The following is a 17,165-nucleotide window of genomic DNA, read 5'->3' as shown; positions in this document are numbered from 1 at the left end:
ACATTGGTTCAACAAACTGGTAGACTAAGACTAATTTTCTCTTAAGTAATCAGTGAAGGGCATTTTAAACAAATGGTAGGCAAAATAACTAGTGCAAATCATAGAGATCATTGGGTGGAAAGAAGAGAGTGACAGCTGAATGAGTATAGCCTGCCTTTCTAAGACAGTCTGTAAAATCCATTTCTTCCAAATGATTTAATATTTTAAATATTCATGCTGCTATTTATTGGAAAATGTTTTATATTTATTAAAGGAAATATGCCTTTTTAAGCCATGGAAGAAAATACTTTCCATGCCTTCTAGATTCTAAAAAACAATTTTTTCTTTTTGGTTTTATCTTGAAAAAAACAAAATTAAAGTGTATTATAAAATTTCAGGAAAGATGGAAATCTGACACATAGTCTTTCTTTCATTTTAATATGTAAGCTCCATGCAGGAAGGAACCATTTTGATTTTTTAGTTTTATAACCAAAATTAAAACAATGTCTGAAACAAAGCAAATGCTAAATAAAAGTTTGCTCAAATAAATCGAAATATTATCTGGGATTAAGCATACCCAGTTTTTAGCTATGTTTCCCTGTAAGTGACAAAATTTAAAACTGTATTCTGCTATTATTTTGATCCATTTAATGGACAGACCACCACAGAGTAGGTGCCCGGTGATAATGTTTTGAATTAGATTATTCATAAGACTGTCAAGTTCAGAAGTTTAAGGATTTAAGGGAACCATGCTGTGATTTGTGTTGACAGTACCTTTGTCTTTGGAACCCTGCAGTGCTTACCATCTTTCAACACAGGGAAGACCAAGTAGCTCAATGTTTATAGGGTAGGCAAAGGCTATTTTATTTATCAGGATATTACAGTTTGGGGAATGTCTCAGAATTTTTAAAATATACAATGAAAATAGAATCACTTGGAAAATGAACGCTGGTTACAAACTTCTCTATAATGTTTCCCTGTTCTGCTAAATTTATATAAACTACAAAAAATCTAATTATATAAGTTAGTGAAAAGGAACCTTAAAAACAAGTGAAATTAATATAATTCTGCTTCCTAAGAAGGTTCTTCAGTGTTGCTCCATTCATAATTGGTCTAAGGGCCAATTAGGAGGAAAAGTGGATAAAGTGGACTTGAAACCAAATCTGAATTTTAATCTATCTCACACTTTTGCTAATTGTATGACCCTAGACAAATTATTTACTCTTTTTTAGTGTTAAATATGATTAAACAAAAAATGTGGTTTTTTCTTACAACGACATTTAAATAAAGCACAGATTTCTTTTAATAAAAATACTTTTATTGATTTTTTAAAAAAATTTAAAGCAAAAATATATGAATGTTATGTATTTTGTTGCTATTATGGTTTAGTCGTTTCTGATTGCTCATGACCCCTTATGGGTTTTCTTGAGAAAGAGTGGTTTCCCATTTCCTTCTTCAACTCATTTTATTTATGAGAAAAGGCAAAAAGTGCTAAGTAACTTGACCTCAGTCACATAGCAAGGAATGTCTCCAGGGTAGCTAGGTGGCACTGTGGATAGAGCACTGGCCCTGGAGTCGGGAGGACCTGAGTTCAAATCCAGCCTCAGACACTTAATAATTACCTAACTGTGTGACCTTGGGCAAGTCACTTAACCCCCCCCATTGCCTTGCCAAAAAAAAAGTGTCTCCAGATTTGAGCTTAGGAAGATGAATCTTCCTGACTCCAGCCACTGTATCACCTAGCTATATATTTACCAAATAGCAAAAGGTAGAAATGAGCAAGATAAAAGTATGTGTCTAATGTTGTCATTCTACCAAAAACATGTAAATAAATATATACCAGTTCTGGATGCTCTTTTTCAAGAAAGTGTTCAAACTTAACATGACTTTCTAGAAAACCACAGATATTATTCTACAAGCTGCCAAAAAAGTCTTTGTAAGAACATTTAGCACGTTGGGTCAATATCCTATAAAAATAGAACTTTTATTTATTTGTTTGTTTGTTTTTGGTGATTCCCAGTTTGGTTTGTTGTTTCCTTTTATTTTTGGAGAAGCAACTGTGGCATAATGGATAGAGAGCTGGTCTTGGGACCAGGAAAAGTTGGAGTCTGATCTGATCTCTTTATTTTCTATTCGTGTGTCCTTGTGTGAGTCATTTAAATGACTTTTTTTTTTAAAAGGAGATGACCATGGATAAAGCACTGGCCCTGGAGTCAGGAGTACCTGGGTTCAAATCCAGTCTCAGACACTTAATAATTACCTAGCTGTGTGGCCTTGGGCAAGCCATTTAACCCTGTTTGCCTTGCAAAAAAAAAAAAAACCAAAAAAAAAAAAGAAAAGGAGACGACCATCTACTTTGGGAGATAGAATTTTGTCATCCAGTAGTTTCCTATGTCAATGAACTCACAGGTCCAGTTCCCGTCTTCCTTTTCCTGATTAATAAAAACAGAACATTGATTTTGAATTTTCTTAGAATAAATGTCCCTTATTGCATAGTCTTCTTAAACTTAAAAGATTTGTTAAAAACCCTGTGGACGTCTCTATCATGTCGTGCTCACTCTAGAGGCAAGAACATAGCTATGTTGATGGTGATGCTATCCGCTGTTGACTTACAGTGGTGCTGCCTTTCTTCTTTACCACTGCTTACCTAATGTGGATCCTACCTACTTCCTGTGGGCCTTGTCCTTAGCCCTCAGGCAATGTTTGGGTGACCCATGAAGAAATGGAAAACCTTGCAGCTCCAGCCAAAACGGTCAGTACTTTTGGTTTTGTTCAAACTTAAGTTCAAAAAGAAAGTCTACTTAAAAATATTCATATGCATAATGATGAATGTCAAAAAACTTTCATAACATGTATTTGTAAAAATAAGATATCAATTAAAATGTACACCAAAAAAAAGAAAAAATAAAAACAAATAAATATAATATTTTAAAGTCTACATTGATAATTTGAAGACAAAAACCATGAGAGATGCCATTAAGGATTACAGAATATTTTTTAAAAATCACTTTGAAGTTATTAGTTACAACAATTTTAATCATATCCAGTGTTGGCAATTGATTATTTAGGAAATAGTAGCCTTTTGTATTTGAAAGGGCTTCTGAATACATTTTTAACATCAAACATACAAAATTTTTATGTGTTTTTTTTTTTTCTCATGGTCATTTTAACTCTCTAATATTGCTATGAAAATCACCATCTGGTAGTTTCCTAGCTTAACTAATTGTTCTTGCTAACACTGTGCTAAGCTTAATGGTTTTGAGAGTGTTGAAGGAATGGGAAGAGTCCTCATGTCCTTTGTACTGTGATTTCTTGTCAGCAAAGTACTTATGACTCTGCTCAGATTGCAATCAGTGCATAGTTTTCATTTCACTCTTTTTAAATTGCATGGTAACTCATGGCTGAATGATTTAGAATAAAGTTTTGTAAATAGAGTTGTATGTATCTTTACACTTAAAGCTATCAAAGGTGGAATATTTGTCATTGTTTTTAACAATTGAAATTCCCTTTTTTTTTTATTACTGTTTAAAATATAAAGCACAACTTAGCAGAGACCAGTTCACTTCTTAACAACTGGTTTCTTGAACACTGTGATGGATGTGCATGGTCCAGTGGGGAAAAAATGATTTTGGATAACAGAAAGTCTTATTATTAGATGAATTTGGAAATTAAGTGTTGCTTTCACTGTAATATTCAATAAAAATACTATTGTTCAAATTTAGCATTTTTCTTATGAGTGCTAATTTTTCCAGCCTCCTTGGTGACCAAATATTGAAAGATCCATTTTTTTTCTCAAAAATATAGCCATTGCAAATGACAAAAACAAAATGTGCTAAAAATCTAATAGCTTTTAATTGACAATTGCCCTTGTGAGAAGCAAATTTGTATATATGATCAGCACATTATAATTGAACATTATAATTATTGAACACATTATAATTATTAACTTTTTCATAACTATCATGATTGTTGAATTTCACACTCCTATGCTAATTCAATATATTTTATTTTTCCTTGCTTTATTAATAACTACATGCTAACACAGAAAGAATCTGAGGAAGGAAGCTGGGCCCAGGTATGAAACTGCTATGTTTAAATTTACTTGACTTAAACCATTAGCTTATTCATAGTAATCCACATGACTTAGCAAACAAGAAAGATATAGACATAGTTCTTTTGGCCTCATGAACATTGTAAGATAATGACTTCATGTTACAAGTTGAAAATGGCAATGCATATTTTAAAATATTCCCTTTTTATAGGTAGATACATTACCACACCAGATTTTTCTAAAAAGAAAATATATTAACTAGGGTAAAATATATAAATTAGAATAAAAGTAGTATCTTCTAGTCATAAGACAATTTCTATCAGGTGCTGGCCTATTTATTATTTTAGCAGAGAACATTAATTTAGATATTTAAAATGTTTGCTCAGTGCAGAGTTCATTTGTTCATTTTGAGATGACAGATTCCATGTATGCCATTGCACCCTATATCATGATCTCCTGTCACTCCCTGAATGACACCCACCCAGACAGAAGCAATCTCTCCTACCTCAAATTAATCATAATGTTCTACATCACTCTCTCCTTTGTATTTCTCTCCCTCTCCTTTCCATCAGTGTTCTCTGTGTTCATTTCATCTCCTCATTTTGTTATAAATTTCTTGTAATTAAGGTCTAACTGAATCATCTGTACCATTGACTATGGCCATGCCTTGCATTAATACTTTGCAAAGAGCAGGCACTTAGATTGTTAAGTTAAATTCATTTTGTTTAAAATAAACTCAGACTAATGCATTTTGTAAGAATTCCCTAGAATATTTTAATTCTCTGTCATTAAGAAATTTAGTCATTAGAGTTCAAAACCCAAGGATTACTTTGTAGTTTATTTTACAGCAATATTGAGAAGTGGAAGAGACCAGTTTAACTTGATATAATTCCATCTTTCCAACATTGTAAATGCATAAATCAAGATGCGCAATGAAATAGATCTCTTAATAATCTAGGGATGCATTTCACCATATATATTTCCTAATCATCAAGACATCGATTTTTGTTTTGCTTTTGTTTTTTGATGAGTTAATGACGATTTCAAATACAAGTCCAGCAATCACTTCCATTTGCATGGAAAATGTGTGTTTCTTTTCTTTTCCCTCGAATAAGACAGACATATATTGTTAAGCTATAAGCAAACTGTATGCTTTTCACCTACATCATGAGAATTACACAAACAAGTTAGGTTTAGTGGGGCTTTTAATGGGGTATATGATAAAATTGCCATCTTGTTTTTCGGCTTGGAAACTGACTGCTATAAATAAATTATAGTGTCCTGTTTTTCTGCAGACTTTGGCTTATGGCGACATGAATCATGAGTGGATTGGTAATGAGTGGCTTCCCAGCTTGGGATTACCTCAATACAGAAGTTACTTTATGGAATGCCTCGTAGATGCAAGAATGTTAGATCACCTGACAAAAAAAGATCTCCGGGTCCATTTAAAAATGGTGGATAGCTTTCATAGGTAGGTTTGGTTTTTTTCAAAGCCTAATCAGAAAGGAAGCAGAATGCATTCTTCTATAAGAAAAGTTGGTAAAAACATTAAAATTTGCAGAATATGTGACATTTGGCATCAGCACACATCCATTTTCCACAGTTACTTTGAGGCAACAGATTGATCTCTGATACAAAAGTGCATAATCAGCAAGTACACAATGAAAGCTTTTTGTATAACAAAAGATCAAAACTCCTCAGATTCACAGAATGTCATTTTTCCCCCCAACTAGTCTCTCTAGAAATTATTGGTGGAGTTTTATTTATTTCTTCAAATTTGAGGCAGCAATTATTTATGAAGTTAAATCAAATGGAATACATTCATCTGTACCTTAAAAAGTATGCAAAATTTATATGCAAAGTACATATTGCAACTGGAGTGTAGAAAGGCAGATTTTCTTTATTGGTTATGATGGTTAAAAGTAGAAAATAGAAGGAGTTGTTCCCTGAAAGAAATATTTCTGATCCTTTAAGTGGTTATGAATTTTCACTGTCTACTACCCAAAGGTAGGAGAGTTATGTGTGCCATGTAATCTAGTTGTAGATGGAAAATACACTGCTTAGCAATGGAAAAATTTCAAGAAGTTCTATGGATGAATAAGAGTAAAGGCATATGCATTTTAAATTTGTTCTGAATTTATGGAAGCTATTTCTTTATTTGTTATCTTCCCATCTTGCGTGGAGATCATATTGTAATGTAAGTCAAAAAAACTCAAAATCCTTTCTTTTGTTAGATTCAGTAACATATTTCTATCTGCTATTGGTTGTTTTGTGGATTACAAAGAATGGGGGTGATATAAATGGTTTTAGGAATCAGCTAATTCAACTTGTTCTCCCTTTCAGGAATCTCTTGTACAGTAGACATGACAATTGGCCATCCAGCCTCCAATTGACATAGTCACCCCCTTCACAAATCAGTTCATTTCTTTCTGCACGGCAATTTTATTCATTAAAAATAACTCCAGTATATTGAGGGAAAATCTGCCTTATGTAATTTTCATTCAGTCATAGTTTGACCCATTGGAGATTTATTAAATGATTAGGAATTCTAATCCATCAAATATTTAGGAAAAATGCCATTTCCAGAATAAAAATCCTTTGTTGTTTTTCTGGTTTCTTCCACCCTTGCCCTCCCATCCAACATAGTCTGTGATCCAGTAGTACTGGTTTGCTTGTTGATTTTTCTTATGCAATAATCCATCTCTTATCACTTTGCCTTTGTATTAAATGTCCCTCATTCCTGGACTTTCCTTGATCATCATCCCTGTCTTTTAGCTTCCCTAACTTTTTTCAAGAAGCAGATTAGATTTTACCTTCTACAGGAGGCCTTTCCCTCTAAGATTAGTACCCTTTTTGTTTATGAAAAAGAGAAGAGTCTTTGTATCTTCAAGAATGAAGAATAAACATCATCACCTTATCTGCCTTCATCCATAAATGGTTATTACCTCAGCCTCAATGAAACTGAGATCTGATAAAGGTGCTAGCTTAAAAAGATCTCCCTCTGCATCTAGGGCCACGTTTGTCATTCTGATCCATATCTGGTCACTGAACCCAGATGACCCTGAGCAGAAAGTGAGGCTGGTGACTTGCACAAACTTCCCTTTCTTAGATCATTTGACTCTTCCATGTCATGGCATCACCTCCCTGATGTCAGGTTCCTTTTTGAGAAGGAAGGACAAACATAGCCATCCATATATGCACACAATAGACATAGACATGCACATGTATTATGTATATATGTATATCTAAATAGAACATATATGCACATGAATATGTAAACACATGTATACACACACACACACACATATATATATATATATATAAAAGAATAGAGATGAGGCTACTAAAGGCCAATAATTATGAATAAAATTCAAACAATGTTAGAAGTTATTTCTGAAAACTATAACATATTAATTATGGAAATTTTATTTTAAGAATTATGGAAGTTTTATTTTATTTTTTAAGATACCTGTTATATTTTTTGTTTAAATTTTATCTTAAGAAACCTGTTATATTTTTATGTTTAAATTTTATTTTAAGAAACCTGTTACTTTTTTGTGTTTAAATTTTATTTTAAGAAACATGTTATATTTCTAAGAACTCTATTCTCCCTCCCAACTTGAGCATTCCATCAGTGGTATTCCATTCTTCCAATTATTGATGCTTAAAACCTGGGACTCTTTTTTTCTTTCTGTTATTCTCCATGCTCAGTAATTTAGCAAATATTTTACATCCCCCCTCCTCTTTGAAGTATTTCAATGTCTTATAGATTCCTTATTTCTGTGCTTACTGTCCTCACTCTTCACCCTTATTTGAATTCTTCTCATGGATAGCTGAATACAGCAATAACCATCTCCAGTCTTCCTAAACATTATATTGTTTCATTCATCCATGATTTCATCAGTGTGGGTATTTTCTCGACTCCATCTTCTTCTTAATTATACAGCTCATCTCATTAATAGATGGTATTGGGAAATCACATTACCTAGAATTCCCATTGCACTCTTTTGCCAACCTGATGTTGACCCTTTTCAGACATATCCAGGTTTGTTCTGATACAAAAAATATATACTTCATCACCTCTAAAAAGATCTTTTCCTCCTTAATAGGGGTCTGCAAGCACTGTGCTTGCTGATAGAATTTTTGAAGATTTACAATCTGAAGAAATTTTGAAGAGATTGTCACATCAGTCTTCCTAAAATATATGTCATTAGCCCACTCTCTTACACCATATCCTCTAAGGGATGGATTTCCATTGTTGAAATAATAAAGTCCATATCTTCCACTGCTATGGTCCTAAAATTCTTTGGCATTTGTGCAAATACAAATTTTAATGATATAAGTACTCTCTCCACTCTTGGGTAACCCAGTGGATAGAATACCAGGACCACAATTAAGAAAACTCATCTCCCTGAGTTCAAATCTGGCCTTGGATACTTGCTTTGTGATCATGGGGAAGTTACTTCATCCTGTTTGTTTCAGTTTGATCATCTAATAAAGTGAATTGGGGAAAAAATGGAAAATCACTCCAGTATCTCTGCCAAAGAAATCCCCAATGGAGTCATAGTCAGACATGATTAATAATAACATTATTGATAAATTTATATTTGATATAAATGGAAATAATATAGAATAATATTTTAAGCTAAGAATTGATTATTTTAGGTTTTCAAAAGTCTGTTTCCTTTTGAAAAAACACAACAGAACAAGTTTGCCATATGGAAATATTTGGAATCCAAATAATACAGTATGTAAATAAAGTTAGCACCTTTATCAAATATAACATTATTAATAAATTAATGAATAACAACTTTCTTCACTCACCAGATTAACATAATTCCTCATCTTCTCATCCTCTAAAATGTTTTTCCATTTATTCTTCATTCTTCCATAAGCATTTGCATAATATGTGGAGACTTGCTTCTCTTCATATTAAACTCTTCATTATTCATCTGTTGGTTCTATTTTCACATAACCAACCCACCTCATTTATGCAAGTATATGCCCTTGATAATGTTGTTTTATTTTGGGTTTTTGGGTTTTTTGCCATTTCTCTCAAACATATCTTCAATGGTAACAGCCTGAAGTCCACTAGACAGCTTTCTGTTGTAATTTCCATTCTTTTGAGATGATGTTATTTCAAATTGATCCACTAGGAATATTGAGGCTAAAGAGCAATGCTGTGCAAAAGACCAAGGCTTTTCTAGCCTGATCTTTCCCTTTTTCTCAATTCTAGTTTAATTCTCAGTGAATCTGTAATAGCTGGCAAATAATTATATGTTTATGAATGTATTAGAGAAACTGCAGGTCAATATAATATTCCATTTATCATACATTTTGTTTATTCACTAACAACTCAATTCAGTGAATCATCTAATGATCATAGCAATTATATATAATATATATGTATATATATTATATATAGTTCTCCAAGATTCAAAAAGTGTTTTTCACACATTATTCTATTTGATCCTTAAAACAGACCTATAAGATAGGTGTCATTATTGTCCACCCTCCCTCAATCCTGTGCCATCTACCAATAGAAATGTATAAAAGAAGTTAGTCACCAGTAGATATTCTTTTTCTTGGACTTTATATTAAATAATTTCCATGATACCTACAGACATCTTAAATGAATAACTACCTTGTTTTGATCTTAGTTCTTAGTTTAGGAATCAATAGATTATTGAATGAAATTGCCCACCATATTTCTGAGATTCACAGAATTAGGCCTGGAAGGGACCTTAAAGGATATCTCATTCAACGCCATCATTTTATAAGTGAAGAAACCTAGACTTATAAAGGTTGAGTTGTTTGAGTGTCAGTTGGATACAACACTGCAGACACAAGATTTAGCCATTGCAGATGTGTTGTTTCTTTTATTATGCTATGATCCTGAAAGGTTTCTACAAATCACATTTTCCAGAATTCAGTGAGAGCCTGGCTACCCTTTGATGTTAATCTATGTAATGGAGCAGATTCGTGGAAAGCAATTACCTTTGAAAGTCTATCTGTGTGCCCTCAAAGTCCTCTGACATGAGTGATGAAGTTTTTACTCTCCACAGTCATTAAAGCATAGATGGCACCTCAGAGGTGCCACTTAGTCCATCTTTCTAATTTTAAAGATGAGGACACAGACTCATTTAAAGATGAGGAAAGAGTGATTTATCCAAGATTTAGAGAGATCGTAAACTGTGATTAGAACTCAGGTTTTTTTACTCTAAAGCTAGTATGTTATACTAATAATTAATATTCATAAATCACTTTAGAATTTGCAAAGTATTTTATATACATTCTCCCATTTGATTCTCCCAGGTATCCTGAGAAATAAGTAAGCACTTTGAGGGCAGGTCTTGTCTTTTGTATACTATCTAGTAAATAGTGGGTCCTTATTAAATAGTGATTGCTTGATTGATGGGAAACCAGCTTTGAGAGAAGTTAAGTGAGGAATTCAATTTCACACAGTTAAAAATAACTGAGATAGAATTCAAATTCAGGTCATCAGAACTCTAATATGTCTTAATGGATACCAATGAATTATAATGGACATGAGAGACAAATCATACTAATATTCTGGTCTGTTAATAAATACTGACTACCTGATATTTGCTAGATACTATGCTAAGCACAAGATTCTTGTGGATTTTAATGGATATGTGAGAAGCACTTACTTATTTCCCAACCTTTTTAGCACTGCCCTTTGCTTATGCCCAGGGTGGTTTTCACACCATTCCTCAGATACATCGTCATCAATCTCAACTCCAGGCAGCATGGTATAGTGGAAAGAATGCTGAATTGGACATCAGAATGTCTAGGTTTAACTCCCAGCTTTGCCACTTGCTGGCAAAGTTTTTTTTTCCCTCTTCAAGTCTATTTCCTTATCTGTAAAATGGGAAGATTGGGCTAGATGATCTCTAAGGTATCCGGTGACCTCTTCTTGCTTGAAAAACCCTTTTCTTTCTGTTTTGTACCTGGGTCTTCCTTCCTGATGGATGTCCTATACTATCCTGGTATTCACTGTTTGTTTCTGTGCCCCAATATACCATTTATTACCCAAACCATTTATTTCATGTGATCTCTCTCTCTCTCTCTCTCTCTTATTCTTCTATATAACTTCACACCTACCAGAGTCCAATGAGTACTCAATAAACACTTTAAGAAAGGAATCATTTAAGTCCAAATTATTTCAAAAATCAATTACCTGAAGACAGAAAGGTGAAGATTGTATAATCAATAGAAATCTCTTCAAGATTTCTATTTCTTTCAGTCACTTTTCTGGTATTTGCATTTATTTTTTTGAAAAGGATACAACTGTATTCCTCACACAAGTGAATCTGCTGTTGTCATATTTAGGTAGTCTATTCTTTTGTCAAAGTGATGCCTATTAGAACTTTAATGTTGGCTGGCTGGAATAAGCCTTAACAGCTTAACAATAACTTTTCATGGTTTTTAAGCTAAGAATTGATTATTTTATGTTTTTGAAAGTCTGTTTCCTTTTTAAAAACACAACAGAACAAGTTTACAGTATGGAATTATGTGCTTAAAGAGGTTGAATTACGACAGGAAAGAACTGGAAAGGAGACGGGAAGCAAGTCAACACGAAATTAAAGGTAAGACATTACCTAGATAAAAATTTATTTTCCTTATCATTACCATTTTTGCCACTATGGTCCCACCTGGTTATGTTTATGATGACTATTGATAATAATAATAAAGAAAATATATGCTATTTTATTATGAAATTTTATGATGATAAGTAAATTTGATGGAGGTAAGAGCTGGCCTCAAATTCACAGAACTTAGGTTCAAGTCCCATCTCTGCCATATCATTGATGTGTGACTCCAAACAAATCATACAAACTCTCAATATTCTTAGTGCCTCTTTAAGGCTATAAATTGCAGAAAAGATGCTAACCCTCAGTGGGAGAGGGAGTTTCCCCACCCGAGATTACCTCATGCCTGTGAAATCATAGATCCAGGTTCTATTTTCCTGAACCCACATCTACATAACCTTTTTTTTTGTTATTGAGGAGCTTATAAAGAAATGACCACTCAGAGAGGTGACTTGTTGACCTGAGTACGACTCAAACAAAGGCCGTTAGACAACAATTTCTGCTCTCTCCACTCTTCATATGATTTTTCATCATATTGATTGTTCTTTTACCACACAGTTGACTTCTTGCCCAAAATAGTATATTTTAGCACATTGGCATTTCTCTTACTTTTCATTTTTTTTTACTTAGAAATGGAAAAATAGATTATTAAGATAAAGGAAGTATTGTAAATTGGGATCATTTTCAGTGTTCTTCATATTAAAGTCTTCTGTTTTGCAAGAATGTTTGTCACCTAATATGGATTTAATTAAGGCATTCATTCAATTTGATTGTCTATAATCAAAATGCTAAAGATATATTCACTCCATTGGAAATTTCTTGATGATATTTTAAATATACTACATACTTAATTTTTAACAGATAAAAAATCTCATGATTTTTACAGCAGATTATTCCAGGTTTATATCATTACTATTTCACTATTGGGCCAGAAAACATTTCTTTTGTCTCTTCATGTGAATATAGTTTTCAAAGTTTTTCCTTCTTTTCAGATGACTTCTCTGATGGCTGTGTGATTTTATCCTGTGGTTTCTACCCATGTTTGAGGTTTCATTATAAGATTGTGATGCTAAAATACTCTCTTCCTCAAATTACTACAACTTAAACTGTAACCACAAAATTAGTCAATTAGTTTTAATGGTAGAATATATTCATTTATCCAACTTACTGAATTCAGTAAGAACATCACTGAATGAGTTCTCCAAATGATGAACAGCACTGTGAAAATGGGGAAAAAAATAGAATCTAAGAAAAAGTACATTTTTAATACCATGGTCATATGAGATCACTACTTGTTTTCCCAAAAGAAGAAATAAAAGAGCATGAAAGGGATGAGTCCTAAGTATTTCATCCCTTTCTACTCTGTAGAAAAATATATAGAGACTATATATGTTCCCTATTAGTCATATTGCTCTTTATTCCTAACAGTATAGCCGTTGACATAAATAGTATTTTTAAATCAATATTTGTTGGTGCATAAATAATTTAGGGTCACCTATGATTTCAAACTCACCTTTATTGAGTCATAATGTATTCATGAAAACCAAATGTTCCCTCCTCCCCACCAAAAAAAGTACTTCAAAAATTAGACACATTTATTGACTTAAGTATTCTTTATTTTGTTCCAAAGCTTACCAAGTGTCTGATAGCAATGAAGCCGTATTTTGTCCGATGCATTAAAAATGTCAAAACTGATTTTCCTCCTGAATTCTTAGCCCACAATGTTAGTTCTCCTAGGACGGTCTTCCATACAGGATATTATGATTGGTTAACTTATTTCCCTACATATGACTCACTGGAGAGTTGACACCATGTATTTCTTTTAACACTTCATTGACTTCTTTACTTAGCATGAGAAGGTGTTATTCCATTATTGAAATTGAATTGCTTAGTTTCCTTTTATTTCGGGGTCCCTAGAAAATTGAAAGTTGTTTTCAAGTTGTTTGGTTGAATTGAAATGTGAGTATTAATGGGGCAAAGATGCTACCAAGAAAGAAGTCAGTCATTGACCTAATAAAAACTGTTGAGTACAAGTATACGTTTTGTCCAAGTGAAAGGGTTTTGGGGTTTTTTTAAATTAGTTTTTGTTGTCCTTACTCATATAAATATCAGGATCTAGAAGGGAGGGATGTATTCTTTTGGTCCCACAGCAAATTATTTTTATTTAGAATTATGACCTTCTGGGCTAGTCTAGAACAAAGGAAGGAAGGGTCAGGAAAGGGAGTGAGCATGATGATACCTAAATGTGTAAAAAGTTTATGAGATCATAATTTTCTACTATTAATATGACATATGTATGAACCAATTCTCTCCAGTGATTTAAGCCCCTGTTATTATCTGAAGTATCAATTAGTCTTGACCTTAATTAAAGAAACTTCTAATAGGAGAGGAACATTTGCATTTCAAAGATGTACCAAAATTAAATTCAAAACTATGACACACTAGTCATCAGGCTCTGAACCATTTACTGATGAGTCAAAAGTATCCAAAATATATGCAGGTTGGGTGGGGGAAAGGTTTGCTCCTTCCAAAATTAATAGATTTCTAGTTTTAGATTTTGATGAATAAGATGGGAAGATGGGCTTTCAATTATCCTTGAAGATTGGGGAAAAAACTGAAAAGCTAACAGTTACATGGTGCTTTATAATTATTGTCTCAGTTCATCCTCATGGCAATGCTATGTGATAGGTGCAACCATCATTCTTACTTTATAAATGAAGAAACTGAAACTGAGAGAGATCAAGTCACAGAGATAATCTCTGAGGCAGCATTTGAATTCAGGTTTTCCTGATTTCTCATCCAGAATTATATCTCTTGCAACATCTACTTGCCTTTATTAAATGACAACTTTGGTCACTCTCAGATTTGGAAAATTTGCTCCACAGATATGTTATTATTTGGGCTTTTGAATTTATTTTTAAACCAGAAAAGTTTACCCTGCTACTTGTGTATATATTTCACCAGTCTATGTTCACATACAGGCTAGAGCAAGTACAACCTACTCCTATTTTGTACATAAAACAAAGACCATTTTCTTTTGGTTTTTGTTAAGTCAATGTGGTTAAGTGACTTGCCCAAGGTCACACAGCTAGGTAATTAAATGTTTGAGGCTAAATTTGAACTCAGGTCTCCCTGACTCCAGGGCTGGTACTTTATCCAAAGACCATTTTAAAAAAAATTAGCCCTGTTATCACCACTGCTATTCAATATTGTGTTAGAAATGTTACTTTGGACAATAAGAAAAGAAAATGAAATTGAAGGAATTAGAATTGGGAAGGAAGAAATAAAACTTTTACTCTTTGCACATGGCATAATGGTATATTTAGAGAATCCTAAAAAATCATCTTAAAAAATTAGCAACTTTAGCAAAGTCAACAGGATATAAAATAAAACCTCACAATACTCAGCATTTCTATATATTATTAGCAAGATACAGCAGCAAGAGCTAAAAATCCCATTCAAAGTAAATTCAGACATAAAATACTTGGGAGTCTCCCTTCCAAAGCAGACTCAGAAAATCTATGAAAACAACTACAAAACACTTCTCACACAGATTAAATCAGATATAAATAACTGCAACTACTCAGGGATAGGCTGAACTTAATATAATAAAAATGCTGAACTAATATAATAAAAATGACAGTTCCACCTAAATTAAACTACGTGTTTAGTGCCCTACCAATCAAAATTCCAAAAAAATTATGAGTTAGAAAAAATTGTAAGTAAATTCATATGGAGAAATAAAACATCAAGAATTTCCAGGGATTTAATGAAAAAAGTACAAAAGAAGGTAGCTTAGCCTTACCAGATATAAAATTATATTATAAAGCATCACTCATCAAAACTTTCTGGTATTGGCTAAGAAATAGAGTGGTGGACCAGTGGAATAGACTAGGTGTAATAGCAGAAAAAGATTATAGTAATCTGTTGTTTGATAAATCCAAAGGGTCCAGCTTCTGGGATAAAAACTCTCTCTTCAATAAAAACAGTTGGGAAACTTGGATTAGACCAATATCTCACACCCTATACCAAGATAAGATCAAAATGGATTTAGACATAAAAGACAATATTATAAGCAAACTAGGAGATCAAGGAATAGTTTGCCTATCAGATCTATGGAAAGGGAAGCAGTTTATGATAAAGAAAGAGATGGAGAACATCATTAAAAACAAACTAGAAAATTTTGATCACATTAAATTAAAAGGCTTTTGTACAAATAAAACCACCATAACCAAGATCAAAAGAAATGTAGTAAATTGGGAAACAATTTTTACAACTAGTATTTCTGACAAAGGACTCATTTCTAATATATATATATATATATATATATATATATATATATATATATATATATATATACACATATATGAACTGAGTCAAATATATTTTAAAAAAGCCATTCCTGAATTGACAAATGATTGGAGGATATGCAGAGGCAATTTATAGATGAGGAAATCAAAGCAATCCATAGTCATATGAAAAATTGCACCAAATCATTACTTATTAGAGAAATGCAAAATAAATCCTCTAGGAGATACCACCTCACACCTCTAAGACTGGCCAATATGACTAGAAAAGACAATCAATGTTGGAAGGATTGCAGGAAATCTGGGACACTGATACACTATTGATGAAGCTGTGAACTCATCTAACCTTTCTGGAGAGCAATTTGGAATTATACCCAAAGAGCAATAAAAATGTGCATACCCTCTGATCCAGCAATACCACTACTGGGTCTATACCCTGAAGAGATCATGCAAAAAGGGTAAAAACATGTATAAAGATATTGTATAAAAATATTCATAGAAGTCCTGTCTATGGTGGCAATGAATTGGAAATTAAGTGAATGTCCATCAATTGGGCAATGGCTGAAAAAATTGTGGTATATATATGTTATGGAACCCTACTGATTTATTAGAAACCAGGAGGGATAGGAATTCAGAGAAGCCTGGAAGGATTTTCATGAACTGATGCTGAGCTAGAATAGCAGAATCAGAAGAACACTATGTACCCTAACATCAACACGGGGGTGATGATCAGCCTTACTGGACTTGGTCATTCCATCAGTGCAACAGTAAGGGACAATTTTAGTATATCTGTGATAGAGAACACTATCTGTATCCAAAGAAAAAAATTGTGATGTTTAAACAAAGACTAAAGACTATTACCCTTAATTTAAAAAATATATATCTTATGTAATTTTGCTATCTCTGTTTTATTTTTTCTTTAAGGATATGATTTCTCTCTCAATACATTCAATTTCGATCAATGTATAGCATGGAAATAATGTAAAGATAGACTACCTTTGGTGGGGTGGGGGGAGGGAAGCGAGTTTGGGGGAAATTGTAAAATTCAAAAATAACAAAAATGTTTTTAAAAATTTAGCATCTCCAAAATGAACATCTGAACATCATCAAGGAAAATTATGTTGGAAGTAGCTGCTATGAATGGCTAATGTACTTGGGAGGTTTAGTGGTAACTGGGGAGGATGGTAAACATTTCTATTATATGTAATACAAAAA

General features: G+C 32.8%; 1 protein-coding gene across 1 annotated transcript in view; it reads left to right on the top strand.

Annotated features, from left to right (window-relative positions):
• Positions 1-17,165, top strand: part of PPFIA2 (PTPRF interacting protein alpha 2) — a 190,207-nt gene that overhangs the window by 159,753 nt on the left and 13,289 nt on the right. Inside the window, exons 19-22 of the mRNA XM_074221063.1 lie at positions 2,669-2,731; positions 4,025-4,054; positions 5,308-5,501; positions 11,543-11,640. Coding sequence (XP_074077164.1) covers positions 2,669-2,731; positions 4,025-4,054; positions 5,308-5,501; positions 11,543-11,640 — 385 coding nt within the window. The remainder of the gene's footprint in view (positions 1-2,668; positions 2,732-4,024; positions 4,055-5,307; positions 5,502-11,542; positions 11,641-17,165) is intronic.

This window comes from Macrotis lagotis, chromosome 2 (genome assembly GCF_037893015.1).
Source record: "Macrotis lagotis isolate mMagLag1 chromosome 2, bilby.v1.9.chrom.fasta, whole genome shotgun sequence".
Classification (NCBI taxonomy): domain Eukaryota; kingdom Metazoa; phylum Chordata; class Mammalia; order Peramelemorphia; family Peramelidae; genus Macrotis; species Macrotis lagotis.
The sequence above is the reverse complement of the archived record's forward strand: the minus strand, read 5'-3'. Positions and strand labels throughout refer to the sequence as shown.